At 50.6% G+C, this 18955-nt stretch overlaps 2 protein-coding genes across 2 annotated transcripts in view; one reads left to right on the top strand and one right to left on the bottom strand.

Annotated features, from left to right (window-relative positions):
- Positions 1-7179, top strand: part of LOC306709277 (properdin-like) — a gene marked incomplete at its 5' end in the record, with an annotated part of 9301 nt that extends 2122 nt beyond the window's left edge. Inside the window, 7 exons of the mRNA XM_079177344.1 lie at positions 1523-1686; positions 5119-5283; positions 5355-5552; positions 5637-5810; positions 5882-6079; positions 6222-6333; positions 6960-7179. Of these exons, the coding sequence (XP_079033470.1) occupies positions 1523-1686; positions 5119-5283; positions 5355-5552; positions 5637-5810; positions 5882-6079; positions 6222-6333; positions 6960-7089 (1141 nt within the window). The 3' untranslated portion in view covers positions 7090-7179. The remainder of the gene's footprint in view (positions 1-1522; positions 1687-5118; positions 5284-5354; positions 5553-5636; positions 5811-5881; positions 6080-6221; positions 6334-6959) is intronic.
- Positions 7180-9364: 2185 nt separating this feature from the next.
- LOC306709276 (suppressor of cytokine signaling 7-like) lies at positions 9365-18686 on the bottom strand. Its single transcript, XM_079177343.1, is given in 12 exon segments — positions 9365-10388; positions 10739-10974; positions 12771-12906; positions 13303-13431; positions 15542-15710; positions 15889-16025; positions 16243-16285; positions 16287-16351; positions 16392-16556; positions 16772-16818; positions 16897-17525; positions 17527-18686. Coding segments are annotated over 11 exon segments (2493 nt in total). The 5' UTR covers positions 18286-18686; the 3' UTR covers positions 9365-10388; positions 10739-10760.
- Between the last annotated feature and the right edge of the window lie 269 nt (positions 18687-18955).

Raw genomic sequence — 18955 nt, 5'->3', positions numbered from 1 at the left:
CCATAGCAACACATCCATAAGCCTGAACCTGCTCCAGAGCAGGCTTGAGCTAGATCCGCTGGATCAGCTCCACTCCCCCGGAAACAAGTGTCAGCTCCCTTCCTCAGAGATCCATCGATGAGGAAGCGATATTAGTCAGATCAGCGTTTTATAGGGAGAGAGTTCTTCCAGATCGCCAAGATCCGTTATCACATCATGATGACTTCCTGTACGAGCGCTATCGATTCTGCCGACAAGGAATCATTTATTTACAGACTTCTGGAGCCGTACATTGAACACCACACGCCATCTACTGTCTCACAGACTGATGCAGCCTCGCGCTGTGGAGCGATGCTTCATGTTTGTAGTGTCGGTGATGCGGAGAACATCGGGAAAGCCGCTGCATGCCGTGCTGTTCATAACGTTTATTTGGCGCTTAATAAACTTCTGGATGTGTTCATTACATCACCATGGCAACATGTTGTACTGATCACCATTCTGAATAATGTGTGTGTGCTTAGTGTTTACTTGCTCCCGTGTCCTCTTGATGGCTGGTTGAACTACATGATGGTTGAAAGCATCATAATGATGTGACAGTATTATTAGTACACCATAGATATCATTACTGTAGAACATGATGAAGGTGGACTCATGATAAGAATAGAGAGAATTACACACAATTTATTTTTACTGCTTATTATGAATAATACACACACACTGATCCACCCATACACAGATTCACACACACATATTCAAACTCCTATTCTATATGGTAAATATATATATATATATATATATATATATATATATATATATATATATATATATATATATATATATATATATATATATATATATATATAGTACATGATACATAAGTGCATACAGTATATATATCCTCATCAGTATCTATTAATTCGTATCAGTTAGATTCTCTTTGGGCTTGTTTTTATCTACTTATTCTGAAAGAGTTGATATAATTATTTCGCTATAGATCTCATTGATGATGCGTTCCATGAAGCCTACTGCCAGCAGCACATTTAAAGTAATATCATGTGATTGATTGAGGTGATGAGGCTCTTAAGTTAACCGATACATTTTCCCAACACTTGCGCATTTAACTCGTCTGTGATATGTCACCATGCTTCTCGTAGCCCTCGCAGCGTTAGATTTCATGATTATGGTCTTGAATTCCTCGTATGTGTTCATGATCATCTCCTGCTCGTCAGCGGAGTAAAAAGAGGTTCTTTCTTTGACTTTATTTGCCGTTGTACTGTTAGAAAATCATGTTTTCGGTGATCGACGCTTCCCCCTTTTGAAGTAGGACGGACACGCGCAACGATCCTGATGACTGAAGTCTGGTTCAAATTAACGAGACTGTTTGAGCGGATCAGCCTTTGAGGAACCGAGATAGCCTGATGTCAATCATCCAGTTCATTTAAGCTGATAATAGAACATTTGATCGACTTAGTTCAACCACGTACGAGGAATAGAGCCCTGGAGTCCTCGTAGTCAAACCAGTAACACCAGTCTGTGTTTCCAGTCCTCCTGTGTGGTCTGCCTGGTCGCCATGGTCACAGTGTAACGTCCTCTGTGGAGAAGGAGTGATGCAGAGAAGCAGGAAGTGTTTTGGTGTCGGAGTCTCAGAATGTGAGAATCCTGAAGAGAAACTGGAGACAAAACCCTGTAACGGGAGCTGCTGTGATGGTACACACACAATACACACACAATACACACACAATACACACACAATACACACACAATACACACACACACATGTTGAATTTGTCATAAATCTATGTGTGTGTGTCTGAGTGTGTGTGTGTGTCTGAGTGTGTGTGTGTCTGAGTGTGTATGTGTCTGTGTGTGTGTGTGTCTGAGTGTGTGTGTGTCTGTGTGTGTGTGTGTGTCTGAGTGTGTGTGTGTGTCTGAGTGTGTGTGTGTCTGAGTGTGTATGTGTCTGTGTGTGTGTGTGTCTGAGTGTGTATGTGTCTGTGTGTGTGTGTGTCTGAGTGTGTGTGTGTCTGTGTGTGTGTGTGTCTGAGTGTGTATGTGTCTGTGTGTGTGTGTGTCTGAGTGTGTGTGTGTCTGTGTGTGTGTGTGTGTCTGAGTGTGTATGTGTCTGTGTGTGTGTGTGTCTGAGTGTGTGTGTGTCTGTGTGTGTGTGTGTGTGTCTGAGTGTGTGTGTGTCTGAGTGTGTATGTGTCTGTGTGTGTGTGTGTGTGTGTATTACTAAACATTCACAGACTATAATCTGTATTGATTTTGTTGTGTTGTTATTGTTGGTGATTTTAAGGGTCTATAGAACCATGTGGAGTCCTGGATCACTATGCTGTGACTCATATAGAACATGTGGAGTCCTGGGTCACTATGCTGTGACTCATATAGAACCATGTGGAGTCCTGGATCACTATGATGTGACTCATATAGAACCATGTGGAGTCCTGGATCACTATGATGTGACTCATATAGAACCATGTGGAGTCCTGGGTCACTATGCTGTGACTCATATAGAACCATGTGGAGTCCTGGATCACTATGATGTGACTCATATAGAACCATGTGGAGTCCTGGATCACTATGATGTGACTCATATAGAACCATGTGGAGTCCTGGATCACTATGATGTGACTCATATAGAACCATGTGGAGTCCTGGGTCACTATGCTGTGACTCATATAGAACCATGTGGAGTCCTGGATCACTATGCTGTGACTCATATAGAACCATGTGGAGTCCTGGGTCACTATGCTGTGACTCATATAGAACCATGTGGAGTCCTGGGTCACTATGATGTGACTCATATAGAACCATGTGGTGTCCTGGATCACTATGCTGTGACTCATATAGAACCATGTGGAGTCCTGGATCACTATGCTGTGACTCATATAGAACCATGTGGAGTCCTGGGTCACTATGCTGTGACTCATATAGAACCATGTGGAGTCCTGGGTCACTATGCTGTGACTCATATAGAACCATGTGGAGTCCTGGATCACTATGCTGTGACTCATATAGAACCATGTGGAGTCCTGGGTCACTATGCTGTGACTCAGCATGTTCAGCTCTCTGGTCCTAACATCACCTCAGGTGTAAACACGTCCGCGGTCGCTGTGACTGACGTTGGACTCTCTGATCATCTCTGTGTTTTCTTTGAGTGTCTCCTCGCACACAAATGTCCAAACCGAGGTTGTGACAAAGCGTTACATGAAAACACGGTGAAGTTGTCGTCCAGCCCTCTGAGCTGGTCCATAGCTTCTAAAGTTAAACATGTTATTGATGCCGTTGCACCCACTGAAGTGAAGGTTGTCTCGTTGAGCAAAGACCTCATTGGAGAAATGCTCCGCTGGTCAGAAGAGAGGAAAGAGTGTTGGAAAGCAAATCTCCAGGTTCAGTGTGACGAGGTTCCTTCTTCTCTGACATCATGACCACAAACAATAACAACACACGCGCCTTATCAGCTCCCGACAGGCTAACAAACCCTCCAGAGTCAGTAGCTGCTGAGCTCCAATCGATCAATTTACCTCCTTTTACTGACAAAATTGAGAAAATTAGACGAGCAGTCAGCGCCTCCACACCAACCACAGGATGTGATGTCATCTCTGGAGAACATCCATTCAAATATCATGACAACATGTCATTCAATCGACCGTAGAACCCTTGAAGACATACAACATGTGAAGTCGTCCTCCTGCTGCTGATATTCTACCAACACACTTCAAGCTGCATGACCTCTGACCTTTACAGACTGTAAACACAGCAGTTATTAAAGCGCTGCTGAAGAAGGATGTTTAGACTTTAACTATGAAACATGATCGGCCGATATCAAACCTCACATTTTTCAACAGCTGAACAACTTCTTGGCCGTAAATAACGTTCTGATGTCTTCAGTCAGGCTCAGACACCACAGCACTCTCAGTCTGAGTGTTACTGGATCTCAGTGCTGCAGTCCACACGGTGGACCAGGACTTACTGCTAGAGACACTGAACATCTGTTTGACTCTCACAGCTCTCAGCTGGTTTGAATCCTACTTGAAGGACCGAGAACACTTTGTGTCTGCAGCTCATCACACATCAGAGCTGACTGAAGGACATGTGGTGTTCCCCAAGGTTCCACACTGAGTCCTCTTCTGTTCCACGTCTACATGCTTCCACCGGCTCACATTATGGAGAACAACAGAGTGTGTTACCATGACTATGCAGACGACACACACATCCACACAACTCTATCACAGAGGACTATAATCCCGTACGAGGTGAATGCACTGAACACATCAACAACTGGAGGAACCAGAACGTTCTTCATCAAACAAAGATCAAACAGAAGTCATGTTTTTGATTGACAGTCAGCGCTCAGCTTCAATCACTGATGTTAGAAACCACAAACCAAGCCAGAGATCTAGGAGTAGTTCTGGACTCAGACTTCAACCTGAACAGCATATCAAGACTATGACATCATCAGCCTCCTATCACCTGAAGACCACATCAAGGACTAGAGGACTCATGTCTCAGCAGGATTCATCTTCAGCAGACTGGACTCCTGTAACGGAGTGTTTACAGGTCTCTGGAACAAGTCAACAGAACGCTGCAGCTGATCCTCACTAAGACCAGGAAGAGGATCACATCAGTCCAGGTCTGAGGTCTTTGCACTGACTTCCTGTCCAACAGAGAACTGACTTTAAAGTCCTGCTGTTGGTTCATAAAGCACTGAATGGTTTAGAGCCAAAACACATCTGATCTGCTGCTACCTGATGAACCATCCCGACCCCTGAGGTGGTCTGGACCGGTCTACTTCCTGTTCCCAGAGTCACAACTAAACATGGAGAAGCAGCGTTCAGGTGTTCTGCTCCACATATCTGAACCAAGGTCTGCTGAGACCCTCAGCTCCTTTAGATCCAGACTGAAGACTTCTCTGTTTGCTGCCTTTAATTCAACACATTGAAGGCGATGAATCATTTCTCTACTGTGTTCTATTTATTACGCTGCTTTAGTGTTTCATGTTCTTATTGTGTTTAAATCTGTCGTGTTTTGATGCTGTTCATGGTTTCATGTGAAGCACTTTGAATCACCTTGTTGTTGAAATGTGCGACACAAATAAACTTGCCTTGCCTGTGTGTGTGTGTGTGTGTGTGTCTGAAGGTAAGGGGTGGGGCTTGTGGCTCACCTGGTCTCCCTGCTCGGTGACCTGTGGAGGAGGCGGAGTCAGGAGCAGAGAGAGAGTCTGTTCTCGTCCTGAGTGTCACTTGGCCTGCACAGGTCCTTCAGAGGAGACAGACAGGTGTCCAACCCACACCACCTGTCCAGGTAACCTGTCTGTCTGTCTGTCTGTCTGTCTGTCTGTCTCGCTCTCCTGTCTAACTGTCTCTCTCTCTCAGTTCATGGTGGATGGTCCAGGTGGTCCGGTTGGGGTGAGTGTTCAGGTTCTTGTATCAGTGATGTCATCGTCCCCTCCAGAGCGCGATCTCGTGCTTGCGTTAGCCCCGCCCCTTCCAATGACACCATGCCACCTGGCAACAGTTGCCCTGGAGACCGGTACCAGGTCAAAGACTGCAGCGAGCTCCCCTACTGTCCAGGTGAGTCCTCATGAGACATGAAAGACCACCGGGTGTCCTCATAGAGACGATGACTCACTGTGTGTCTGTCTGTCTCTGGACCAGTGGACGGAGGTTGGGGGCCTTGGTCTCCCTTGTCTACCTGTCCTGTTACCTGTGGGGTGGGGCTTCAGGAGTCACTCAGGAGATGTGATAGCCCCGCCCCCAAACATGGCGGCCGGCCATGTCCTGGAGAGGGACGTAGGACCAGCATCTGTCGAACCAACCTCCACTGTCCAGGTACACACCAGGTCCGTGTCCTCTGTCTCTCTCTGGTCTCGTGACTCCAGCAGGACTTGTGTGTCTTTCAGTGGACGGCATGTGGTCCGAGTGGGCTGGATGGGGTCAGTGTGAATACGCGTTCGAGAAGAGGAACATCATCTGTAAGCAGATCGGAGGAAGACAGACCAGAGACCGTCTGTGTCTTCATCGAGCTCACGGCGGGTCCATCTGCAGAGGGGACGACCTGCTGGAGAGCCGGGTCTGCTATGATGTCACCGACTGTAAACGTGGGTGATGCACGCACACACACACTGCAGGGTGTGCTTTAGGGCGGAGCTACACAGTGATTGACGTGTCCACACCACGGCGTATACCATATATATATATATATATATATATATATATATATATATATTATGTGTGTTACAGTTCAGGGCCGCTGGGACGGCTGGGACGAGTGGAGTCTGTGTTCTCCGCCCTGTGGAGGACAATCCCAACGCCAGAGGACGAGAAGATGTAAACCGGATTACAGCAACTACAAGTGAGTTCACTGTCTGGGGACAAAGGGGGACGAGAGGGGGACAAAGGGGGACGAGAGGGGGACAAAGGGGGACGAGAGGGGGACAAAGGGGGACGAGAGGGGGACGAGTGGGGGACAAAGGGGGACGAGAGGGGGACGAGTGGGGGACAAAGGGGGACGAGAGGGGGACAAAGGGGGACGAGTGGGGGACAAAGGGGGACGAGAGGGGGACAAAGGGGGACGAGAGGGGGACAAAGGGGGACGAGAGGGGGACAAAGGGGGACGAGTGGGGGACAAAGGGGGACGAGAGGGGGACGAGTGGGGGACGAGTGGGGGACAAAGGGGGACGAGAGGGGGACGAGTGGGGGACAAAGGGGGACAAGAGGGGGACAAAGGGGGACGAGAGGGGGACAAAGGGGGACGAGAGGGGGACGAAGGGGGACGAGAGGGGGACGAGTGGGGGACAAAGGGGGACGAGAGGGGGACAAATCTAACTTCATGTATTTTTCTGCTCGTTTTAAAACTCCCCCTACAGGCTGAAGACTGTAGTACAACTCAAATCTACTGTCATCTAATACTAGATTAGATTCTAATTCACTGTGTGTGTGTGTGTGTGTGTGTGTGTGTGTGTGGGGGGGGGGGGTCAGTCCTACTATTGGTCGTCAGAGGGACCCGGCGACGTTCTTCGGGAATCCTCGCGCTGACTGCGGCTCAACACCTGACGGGGGGCCGACATCTGAAACCCAGCCCTGCGTCAACGTTCCTCCCTGCTCCTAACGACCAACTCACCGATGAGTTTAACATCATCATCATCACTCACCGATGAGTTTAACATCATCATCATCACTCACCGATGAGTTGCTGCTGCGGGACGTTGAACAAAGTTCGAAAGATAAAATAAAATAAATAAACTGTTCAACTCAACTTGATCTCTGCAGCAGCTTTATACCCACATTCACACAAACGGCTTCACGTAGATTAACACACACATATATACATATATATATATATATATATATGTATATATACATATATATATATACACATATATATATATATATGTATATACAGCAGACACGAGGCAGAGCGGTGGGAGCAGTCGGGCTCTGGGACGGCTGCTCTTTGGCACCAGGATGGTGAGAGCAGAGCGACCATTTAACTCCATCAGTGAGCAGGACTCAGTCTGCAGAGAACAGCTGATCAGACCATCTCTGAGTCAGAAGGTCACACCTCACCACACCTCACCCCACACCTCACCTCACCCCACAACTCACCTCACCCCACACCTCACCCCACACCTCACCTCACCTCACCCCACACCTCACCTCACCCCACACCTCACCCCACACCTCACCTCACCTCACCCCACACCTCACCTCACCCCACACCTCACCCCACACCTCACCTCACCTCACCCCACACCTCACCTCACCCCACACCTCACACTCACCCCACACCTCACCTCACCTCACCCCACACCTCACCTCACCTCACCCCACACCTCACCTCACCTCACCCCACACCTCACCTCACCTCACCCCACACCTCACCTCACCTCACCCCACACCTCACACTCACCCCACACCTCACCTCACCTCACCCCACACCTCACCTCACCTCACCCCACACCTCACCTCACCTCACCCCACACCTCACCTCACCCCACACCTCACCTCACCTCACCCCACACCTCACCTCACCTCACCCCACACCTCACCTCACCTCACCCCACACCTCACCTCACCTCACCCCACACCTCACCTCACCTCACCCCACACCTCACCTCACCTCACCCCACACCTCACCTCACCCCACACCTCACCTCACCTCACCCCACACCTCACCTCACCTCACCCCACACCTCACCTCACCCCACACCTCACCTCACCCCACACCTCACCTCACACTCACCCCACACCTCACCTCACCTCACCCCACACCTCACCTCACCTCACCCCACACCTCACACTCACCCCACCTCACCTCACCTCACCTCACCCCACACCTCACCTCACCTCACCCCACACCTCACCTCACCCCACACCTCACCTCACCCCACACCTCACCTCACACTCACCCCACACCTCACCTCACCCCACACCTCACCTCACCTCACCCCACACCTCACCTCACCTCACCCCACACCTCACCTCACCCCACACCTCACCCCACACCTCACCTCACCCCACACCACACCTCACCCCACACCTCACCTCACCTCACCCCACACCTCACCTCACCTCACCTCACCCCACACCTCACCTCACCTCACCCCACACCTCACCTCACCCCACACCTCACCCCACACCTCACCTCACCCCACACCACACCTCACCCCACACCTCACCTCACCTCACCCCACACCTCACCTCACCCCACACCTCACCTCACCTCACCCCACACCTCACCTCACCTCACCTCACCCCACACCTCACCTCACCCCACACCACACCTCACCTCACCTCACACCTCACCTCACCTCACCTCACCCCACAGGAGAAACCCACCAGAAGGCCCGACCGAACCCTAACCCTAACTAGAGTAGAGTAGAAGCCCCAGTAGAACTAGAGTAGAGTAGAAGCCCCAGTAGAACTAGAGTAGAGTAGAAGACCCAGTAGAACTAGAGTAGAGTAGAAGCCCCAGTAGAACTAGAGTAGAGTAGAAGACCCAGTAGAACTAGAGTAGAGTAGAAGACCCAGTAGAACTAGAGTAGAGTAGAAGACCCAGTAGAACTAGAGTAGAGTAGAAGCCCCAGTAGAACTAGAGTAGAGTAGAAGACCCAGTAGAACTAGAGTAGAGTAGAAGCCCCAGTAGAACTAGAGTAGAGTAGAAGCCCCAGTAGAACTAGAGTAGAGTAGAAGACCCAGTAGAACTAGAGTAGAGTAGAAGACCCAGTAGAAGAGTTTTCAGATGCATCTCACTATGAATTCCTGAACGAAGCAGAATTTGTCTAATTAATAAATAACTTAACATAGAAGCTAAATAATTTGATTCACTAGAAAAACATTTTTTATCTAATAAATAAAAAAACAACAGAGAACTTAAGCCCCGCCCACTCTGTTTATTAGCAGGTGATGACATCATTCTGTCCAGCTCGTTCCAGGAACAAGAAATCAGAGATCAGTTCAGAAACAACGTTCGTCTGAAAATGATGTAAACTGTTGAGGATGAAGAAGAGGATGAAGATGAGGAACTTTAAATGAAGGTCTTCATCAGGACTCGTCCGGTCTCTGTTCATCAGAAAACATTCTCAAGGTTCAGCTCTGGAGCTTTCAACCGGATCTCCTGATCTTCTTCATCAGGTAGCGGTGTGGTGTTTCCTGAGGATGAAGATGGTAGAATCCAGTTGAAAGCTCCAGAAGTGACACTAAATGGACCTTCTTTAAATCCAAATGTTGAACTTCCTCCTGGATTTAAAGACTTCACCTCCTTAACGAGCTCACACTGAATCTGTGCTGCTGACCAATGAGGAACCGTCCATGACAGAGCCGACCTCTGATTGGTCCAAAGAGAAGGAAGCTAGCGTAGCTCATAACGACCTCTAAACGCTCAGTCAGGCGGACGTTTGCCGTTAGCCAGCGAGCTAACTAGCATGCTACCTGAAGGAATAGATCCTGAGGACTGAACCTGATTCAGACGAGCCGCTGTGACGGACTAGCGTTAGCATGTTGCTAACCTGAGAGCTTAAATCACTGTTTTTATGAATGGAGTGTTTGAAGAGAGAAAGATAAACATTGTAATGAGTAGAACACGTCCTCAGCAGCACTTCTACTGGAATGAAACTCTATGAAGAAGATCCTCATGGTGGTTGAAAGCTCCGGTGAAGTCGAGATGATTTTAAAGGTGAACTTCCGTGTTTTGGATCCTAAAGGTTGACGGAAAGTTTCGTCAACAATGAGCTCAGCTACGCTAACAGTCATCGTTAGTCCGGCTGCTCGGTGATGACATCATCAGAGAGGCGGAGTCTCGTGTTCACCTGTCACCCGGAGCATCTGAAACCCGCCCGGATACGGGGCCATGCGAAGGCAGCTGATTGGCTGGGTCCTCCAGTCAGCTGATCGTCTCCAGTGTAAAAACTAAGAAGAAGAAACACATTCATAAATAAAGAAGTAAATAGTTATAATAGTACTTGTATAATGTTATAAATATTATATGTTAAAATGACAAACTGCAGGATGAGACGTTAGTAGTTCAATATGGTTTTATTATTATTGTTTTAATTACTAGTGTTATTGTTAAAATAATAACACTATTCATGGTAATAATATCAGATAATAATAATATTTTTAAGTATTATAACCGTCTCAACAATAATAATAATTAAACATATTATTATTATCTGATATTATTACAATGAATAGTTATTATTATCATCACTGTACTGGTTGAATGATGAAACTGTTTCACATGTTAAACTGTGACTCACTTTGTCCTCTGAGGCTCCAGCGCTACGTTTGAGACTGGACCCCCTGCTGGACCGGCTGGACCCCCTGCTGGACCGGCTGGACCCCCTGCTGGACCGACTGGACCCCCTGCTGGACCGGCTGGACCCCCTGCTGGACCGGCCTCCTCTGGGGCTCCGGTCCTCTCTCCTTCACTGACGGGCTGATCTCCTCTTCAGGGTCGTAGTAATAAAACTTCCTCAGGTATGAAATCAGAGGCCTGAAGACACAACAACATGTTAAAAACACACTCAGGACATACTCACTACATGTACTTGTACTCACTACATGTACTTGTACTCACTACATGTACTTGTACTCACTACAAGACATAAGAGGACCTGAGAGGACCTGAGAGGACGTGAGAGGACGTGAGAGGACCTGAGAGGACATAAGAGGACGTGAGAGGACCTGAGAGGACGTGAGAGGACCTGAGAGGACGTGAGAGGACCTGAGAGGACGTGAGAGGACGTGAGAGGACGTGAGAGGACCTGAGAGGACGTGAGAGGACCTGAGAGGACGTGAGAGGACCTGAGAGGACGTGAGAGGACGTGAGAGGACCTGAGAGGACCTGAGAGGACGTGAGAGGACGTGAGAGGACGTGAGAGGACCTGAGAGGACCTGAGAGGACGTGAGAGGACGTGAGAGGACGTGAGAGGACCTGAGAGGACCTGAGAGGACGTGAGAGGACGTGAGAGGACGTGAGAGGACCTGAGAGGACCTGAGAGGACGTGAGAGGACGTGAGAGGACGTGAGAGGACCTGAGAGGACGTGAGAGGACCTGAGAGGACGTGAGAGGACGTGAGAGGACCTGAGAGGACGTGAGAGGACGTGAGAGGACGTGAGAGGACGTGAGAGGACGTGAGAGGACGTGAGAGGACCTGAGAGGACCTGAGAGGACGTGAGAGGACGTGAGAGGACGTGAGAGGACGTGAGAGGACGTGAGAGGACGTGAGAGGACCTGAGAGGACGTGAGAGGACGTGAGAGGACCTGAGAGGACCTGAGAGGACGTGAGAGGACGTGAGAGGACCTGAGAGGACCTGAGAGGACCTGAGAGGACGTGAGAGGACGTGAGAGGACGTGAGAGGACCTGAGAGGACCTGAGAGGACGTGAGAGGACGTGAGAGGACGTGAGAGGACCTGAGAGGACCTGAGAGGACCTGAGAGGACGTGAGAGGACGTGAGAGGACGTGAGAGGACCTGAGAGGACCTGAGAGGACGTGAGAGGACGTGAGAGGACGTGAGAGGACCTGAGAGGACGTGAGAGGACGTGAGAGGACGTGAGAGGACGTGAGAGGACGTGAGAGGACGTGAGAGGACCTGAGAGGACGTGAGAGGACGTGAGAGGACCTGAGAGGACCTGAGAGGACGTGAGAGGACGTGAGAGGACGTGAGAGGACGTGAGAGGACCTGAGAGGACGTGAGAGGACGTGAGAGGACATAAGAGGACCTGAGAGGACCTGAGAGGACCTGAGAGGACCTGAGAGGACCTGAGAGGACGTGAGAGGACCTGAGAGGACCTGAGAGGACCTGAGAGGACGTGAGAGGACCTGAGAGGACGTGAGAGGACCTGAGAGGACCTGAGAGGACCTGAGAGGACATAAGAGGACCTGAGAGGACCTGAGAGGACCTGAGAGGACCTGAGAGGACCTGAGAGGACGTGAGAGGACCTGAGAGGACCTGAGAGGACCTGAGAGGACGTGAGAGGACGTGAGAGGACGTGAGAGGACGTGAGAGGACCTGAGAGGACGTGAGAGGACGTGAGAGGACGTGAGAGGACCTGAGAGGACGTGAGAGGACGTGAGAGGACCTGAGAGGACCTGAGAGGACGTGAGAGGACCTGAGAGGACGTGAGAGGACGTGAGAGGACCTGAGAGGACCTGAGAGGACCTGAGAGGACCTGAGAGGACGTGAGAGGACGTGAGAGGACCTGAGAGGACGTGAGAGGACGTGAGAGGACCTGAGAGGACGTGAGAGGACGTGAGAGGACCTGAGAGGACGTCAGGAGGACTCACGTGGGCAGAGGCAGCTCCTGGATGTGGTCGATCCGGACCAGCTGTCTGATGCAGAAGCGACAGAGATGCTGCAGAGTTTTAACGCTGCTGAACCTGGAGACCGGGTACAGAAGCTGGACCGGGGTCGGGGGTAGACCTGGACCCAAACACAGACCGTCATCAAACAAGCACAACTTTATTTATACAGTTCATGATGAACAAGAAGAAGAAACAGACAGAAGGAAACATTCTGTCTGACCTTTGACTCAGAGATGAAATATGAGACAGACAGACAGGTGGAGACAGAGAGACAGGTGGAGACAGACAGGTGGAGACAGACAGGTGGAGACAGACAGACAGGTAGAGACAGACAGACAGGTGGAGACAGACAGGTGGAGACAGACAGACAGGTGGAGACAGACAGAGAGACAGGTGGAGACAGACAGGTGGAGACAGACAGGTGGAGACAGACAGACAGGTGGAGACAGACAGGTGGAGACAGACAGGTGGAGACAGACAGGTGGAGACAGAGAGGTGTGAGCTGATTGGTCACCAGGGACTCTGGAGCGCAGGAAGTAGAGGAACTTCCCGTTCTCAGAGTGCGTGATGGCTCTCTCTATGAACTCCACCACGGAGTGACATCGGTCCTCAAACTTAGGATGACACCACAGACTGAAGGTTCCTGTAGAGAACAAACATCGACAGATCTCAGAGCTGTTATTACGCCTTATTATCACGTTAACGCCACAATTATATTATCGCGCGTTAACGCAGTTTTTAATTTTTAATATTATTAAGCAACATTTTTAACACAAGAACCGGCAGCGAGCGGTGAACAGCTGTTTGTGTGGCGTCTCTTCCTGTTTCCTTCCCCTACATTCCCCTGGGTCCTAAGTCCCTCCATGTACAGCTTCTTATCACCCTCTATGTACCAACGTACATTTATAACAAACACCACACATGTTACGCTAATCAGCGTAGCATAGTGTCTGAACAACATACCAACAATAAATGATTCATTTAAATTATTGTTTAGAGTTTGTAAAGTGTTTAGTTTGTAATATGTATAATAATCACATCATTTAGTTATCACTACTGAGAGTTTAACAAACATTAAAACATGACGTAGATAGGTTTCAGGTTTAAGATGTATATTTAAATTCATCTCTGACACACATGAAGATAAAGTTGTGAACACCGGCTGAATATCTATGATCAGAATCATTATAACTGTGTTATAACTGCTGCTGTGTGAAGAGAATCCTGTTAACAAGAACCTGATGAGTTTAAAGTGTTTAAACCAAATGTTGTTGACCTTTAGTTCATAGAGCAGCACTTTAACATAGAAGAGCTCAACACACTACTTTAGATTCATTATGTATTATTCAGTAAAAAATTTGAATCGTTGCCCAGCACTAATATACATATCTATATATATCTATATATCTATATATATAGATATATATAGATATATAGATAGATACTTTATTCATCCCCAAGGAGAAATTTGTTTACTTTAGTATATTTTTTGCTGCTGTAACAGAGTAAAAAATAAAAGTATTAAATGTTGTTGCTCCTCCACACAACTCACTATCAGTGTGTACCTCTGTAGTGCTCCATGTGTGTGTGTGTGTGTGTGTGTACCTCTGTAGTGCTCCATGCGTGTGTGTGTGTACCTCTGTAGTGCTCCATGCGTGTGTGTGTGTGTGTGTACCTCTGTAGTGCTCCATGCGTGTGTGTGTGTACCTCTGTAGTGCTCCATGCGTGTGTGGTGTGTGTACCTCTGTAGTGCTCCATGCGTGTGTGTGTGTGTGTACCTCTGTAGTGCTCCATGCGTGTGTGTGTGTGTGTGTACCTCTGTAGTGCTCCATGTGTGTGTGTGTGTACCTCTGTAGTGCTCCATGTGTGTGTGTGTGTGTGTGTACCTCTGTAGTGCTCCATGCGTGTGTGTGTACCTCTGTAGTGCTCCATGCGTGTGTGTGTGTGTGTGTACCTCTGTAGTGCTCCATGCGTGTGTGTGTGTGTGTACCTCTGTAGTGCTCCATGCGTGTGTGTGTGTGTGTGTACCTCTGTAGTGCTCCATGCGTGTGTGTGTGTGTGTGTACCTCTGTAGTGCTCCATGCGTGTGTACCTCTGTAGTGCTCCATGTGTGTGTGTGTGTGTGTACCTCTGTAGTGCTCCATGCGTGTGTGTGTGTGTGTACCTCTGTAGTGCTCCATGTGTGTGTGTGTACCTCTGTAGTGCTCCATGTGTGTGTGTGTGTGTGTGTACCTCTGTAGTGCTCCATGTGTGTGTGTGTGTGTGTACCTCTGTAGTGCTCCATGTGTGTGTGTGTGTGTGTACCTCTGTAGTGCTCCATGCGTGTGTGTGTGTGTACCTCTGTAGTGCTCCATGTGTGTGTGTGTGTGTGTACCTCTGTAGTGCTCCATGCGTGTGTGTGTGTGTGTACCTCTGTAGTGCTCCATGTGTGTGTGTGTGTGTGTGTACCTCTGTAGTGCTCCATGCGTGTGTGTGTGTGTGTGTGTACCTCTGTAGTGCTCCATGCGTGTGTGTGCGTGTGTGTGCGTGTGTGTGTGTACCTCTGTAGTGCTCCATGCGTGTGTGTGTGTACCTCTGTAGTGCTCCATGCGTGTGTGTGTGTGTGTGTGTACCTCTGTAGTGCTCCATGCGTGTGTGGTGTGTGTACCTCTGTAGTGCTCCATGCGTGTGTGTGTGTGTGTACCTCTGTAGTGCTCCATGCGTGTGTGGTGTGTGTACCTCTGTAGTGCTCCATGCGTGTGTGGTGTGTGTACCTCTGTAGTGCTCCATGCGTGTGTGGTGTGTGACTCCCTGGGACCTGAAGCTCAGGCTCAGGATGTATCTCGGGTCTGAACTGTCTCGAACCAGAAACGATCCGTCTGGTTTCTCCTTCAGCTTCATCTCAGCGTCCTCCCAGTTCATTGGCCCCCAGTACCATCCGCACTGACACACACACACACACACACACACACACACACACACACACACACACACACACACACACACACACACACACACACACACACACACACACACACACACACACACACACACACGTACGTTAGCTAATGAATGTGACTGTAGTTCCCAATCCCCTGTGTAACTGTAGACCTGGTCCCACCTTCTCCAGTTCTCTGAGGCTGGTGGCGAAGCAGCCGGCGTCGGGTCGACTGAGCGGGCAGCTGGGGGCGAGTCTGGGAGGGGGGGGGCAACCGGGACGCAGAGGGATCGGCCTCTGTAGACCGCTGAGGAAGGAGTCTGTGACACACACGGGAAACACAGCTCGGACCTCACTCTAAACATATATGCTAAGCTAGGCTAGCAGTTTCCCCCTGCTGACAGTCTTTGTGCTAAGCTAGGCTAATCCCCCTCTCCCTTTAAAATGTCAAGACTGTTTCTTTAAACATCTCACAGATCAACAAGAGTGTGTGTCTGTGTGTGTGTGTGTGTGTGTGTGTGTGTGTGTGTGTGTCACCGTTGAGGCTCAGGCTGTGCTGCATGGTGCTGGGGGGGGGGGGGCAGAGACAGCATGGACGGATGGAGTCTCCCCATGAAGGAGCCTCCATGCTGCAGAGGAGGATCATCTGAGAGACACACACGTTAAGCTTCACACCTGAGACTCACCTGCACGGGGAGGCGGGACATACACAGGAAGTGTCAAAAGAAAGAGAAGAAGAAAAGTACCAAGCAGACTGAGGCTCCGTCTGGGAGGGGGGGGAGGTGTGGGGGGGTGGAGAGAGCTCACCCCCCTCTGAGAAATATCCACATCAACCAGAGAGACCGTCTCACCTGGACACACACACACACACACACACACACACACACACACACACACACACACACACACACACACACACACAGAAGAAGAAAGAGACGGCTGAGATATTTAACCTTTGACCTCACAAAACTAGAACAAGAAGAAAACACACAGGTACTCATGTAGAAGTACAAACACACACAGTACAAATACTATCGCAGTACAAACACACACAGTGTGTATTTACCGGTGAAGGCCGGTGTGAAGGCGCTGAGCGGTCTGGAGACGAGCAGCCTGACGGAGACACAGAGAGGAAGAGTTACTGACACATCTTCATCATCATCATCTTCATCCTCCTCCTCCTCCTCTCACCTGTCTGGCTCCGCCCACACGTCCAGCAGACTCCCCCCCGACGAGGTGGATGAAGACACAGACGGTCTCTTCCTGTCCAGCGGCCCCCCCGACCCCCCACTGGAGCTCTTGGTTCTGAACAGCTTGCTGAGCCGGACCTTCAGGGACCCCCCCTTCTTCCTTCTCGTCTTCTCCTCCAGGACCACCAGGGGGGAGGAGCCCGGCCCCCCTTCCCCCGAGGACACGCCCAGTCTGGGGGTGGGGGCCCGGCTCTGTGGCTGTGAGCGGGACTGGTGCTGGTGTTCAGGGCGCCGGGTGCAGGAGGGTGGAAGGGGGTCGGGGGGGTACGGGCAGGGGGTTGGGCTGCTGGTTGGGGGGCAGGGGCCTACACAGGGGGGGGGGGACCGGCAGGTCTGATCGGTGCAGACCCCTGCCTCCTCCGCCAGTCTGTGGACCTGCAGCATCAGACCGCTCAGAGTCCCCCCCGACGTCCCCCTTCCACTGACCCCCCCAGTGTCTCCCCCAACCTCTGCAGACCCCAGGCCTTCCAGGACCAGGAGAGCGTCGCTGGTCTCACTCGGGTCCTCGCCCCCCATCCCCGAGGCCAACAGACTGTGACAAGAGCACCGAGACACCGGGACCACCATCTCGCCGTCCCCCCCCACCACCACCGCCCTCACCCAGCTGGCCCAGCCTCCGGGCTAAAGCCAGGACCAGGTCTTCGTCCCCGGTGGAGTAGTTCTTCTTCCTGGGCTCCTCCAGCAGGCCCAGACGCACAGCCTGGTCCAGCAGACCCGGGGGCCACTTAGCCAGTCGGTCGGACCCGGAGTCAGAGTCCAGAGCCGGGACGTTCTGCTGGGGGGTCCCATTAGCCTCCTTGGACAGCCTCAGTACCGGGTGCCACTGGAGGAGCTGCGCCTGCAGGTTCTCCTCTGCAGAGGGGGTGCAGTACAAGTTCTGGTCCTTCACACCTCCAGGTCCGGGACCAGAGTCCAGCCTCTGTCTCTCTGCTTCCTTTAGGATCCGGTCTCCGGACCGCAGCAGGGTCTTAAACACCATCAGCTGGCCGTGCTGAACCGGGTAGTCCACGAACCGCTGCGCCGCCAAGCTGAAGTCCTCCAGAGGAGAGGACAGCGTCTCCTCGGAGCTCAGCGGGGCCTCCGGCACCACGAGCCCGCCGTCAGGCTCACCTCTCCCGGGGAGCGGAGAGCTGTAGTGCGGGGAGGCCGATCCGAGGCCCGGAGAGGTGGGGGGTCCGCTCGGGTTCACATCGAACCCGCCTCCTAGGTGACCCAGAGCGGCCTTAACGGACATCAGGTCCTCGGGCTCGTCCAGCCGGTCATACTCCGCTGCGGACACGAGACGCATCAAGACGAAGTCCGGAGACATTTCTTGTTGCGCGTCATTCATCCTGACAGCTAACGGCAGCTAAGCTAACGGCAGCTAAGCGGAGCTAGCTCAACACCGATATAAATAAACAGCTAACGGCAGCTGACGGGAGCTAACGGCGGCTAGCTGCTGCATCCTCCCCGCTGAGCTAACCGGGCAGCCCGACGGACCACCGACCGCCATGTGACGTCCGTACCGGTTCGTGACGGTCGCGGCTCCTGCGGAACATAAAAAAAAGACACTAAACCGCCCGGTAACGTGAGCTAACGGCAGCTGTTAGCCTCCTACCGACTCATCCTCCATCAGTGACCGATCATCGCTGATTGATAACCGGAGGCTCTGCTCGCTGTGACCGGGAGAAAGCTTAACCTCCGCGGACCAGTTCCCGGTACCGGAGAGCCTCCGTCACTACCGGAGGTCTCTCTACCGCCCTGTGTGTGTGTGTGTGTGTGTGTGTGTGTGTGTGACCCTCTCATCAGTATGTCGTTAATAAATATGGATTTATGATTGTAAAACAGAAAATATATGTTGTATACTTTTTCATGATTTAATATTTACATTCATTTGTTTTTATTCTATATATGAATTTTATTTGAATTTATATTTGTATTTTTAATTATTTAATAATCATTCAATATAAATTCACGTTGTCATCTCAGGTGTGTGTTAATATAATAATCAGCAGCTCGTT

The sequence above is a fragment of the Pholis gunnellus genome, assembly GCF_910591455.1.
Source record: "Pholis gunnellus genome assembly, chromosome: 17".
Classification (NCBI taxonomy): domain Eukaryota; kingdom Metazoa; phylum Chordata; class Actinopteri; order Perciformes; family Pholidae; genus Pholis; species Pholis gunnellus.
This window is presented reverse-complemented; position numbering and strand designations above follow the sequence as displayed.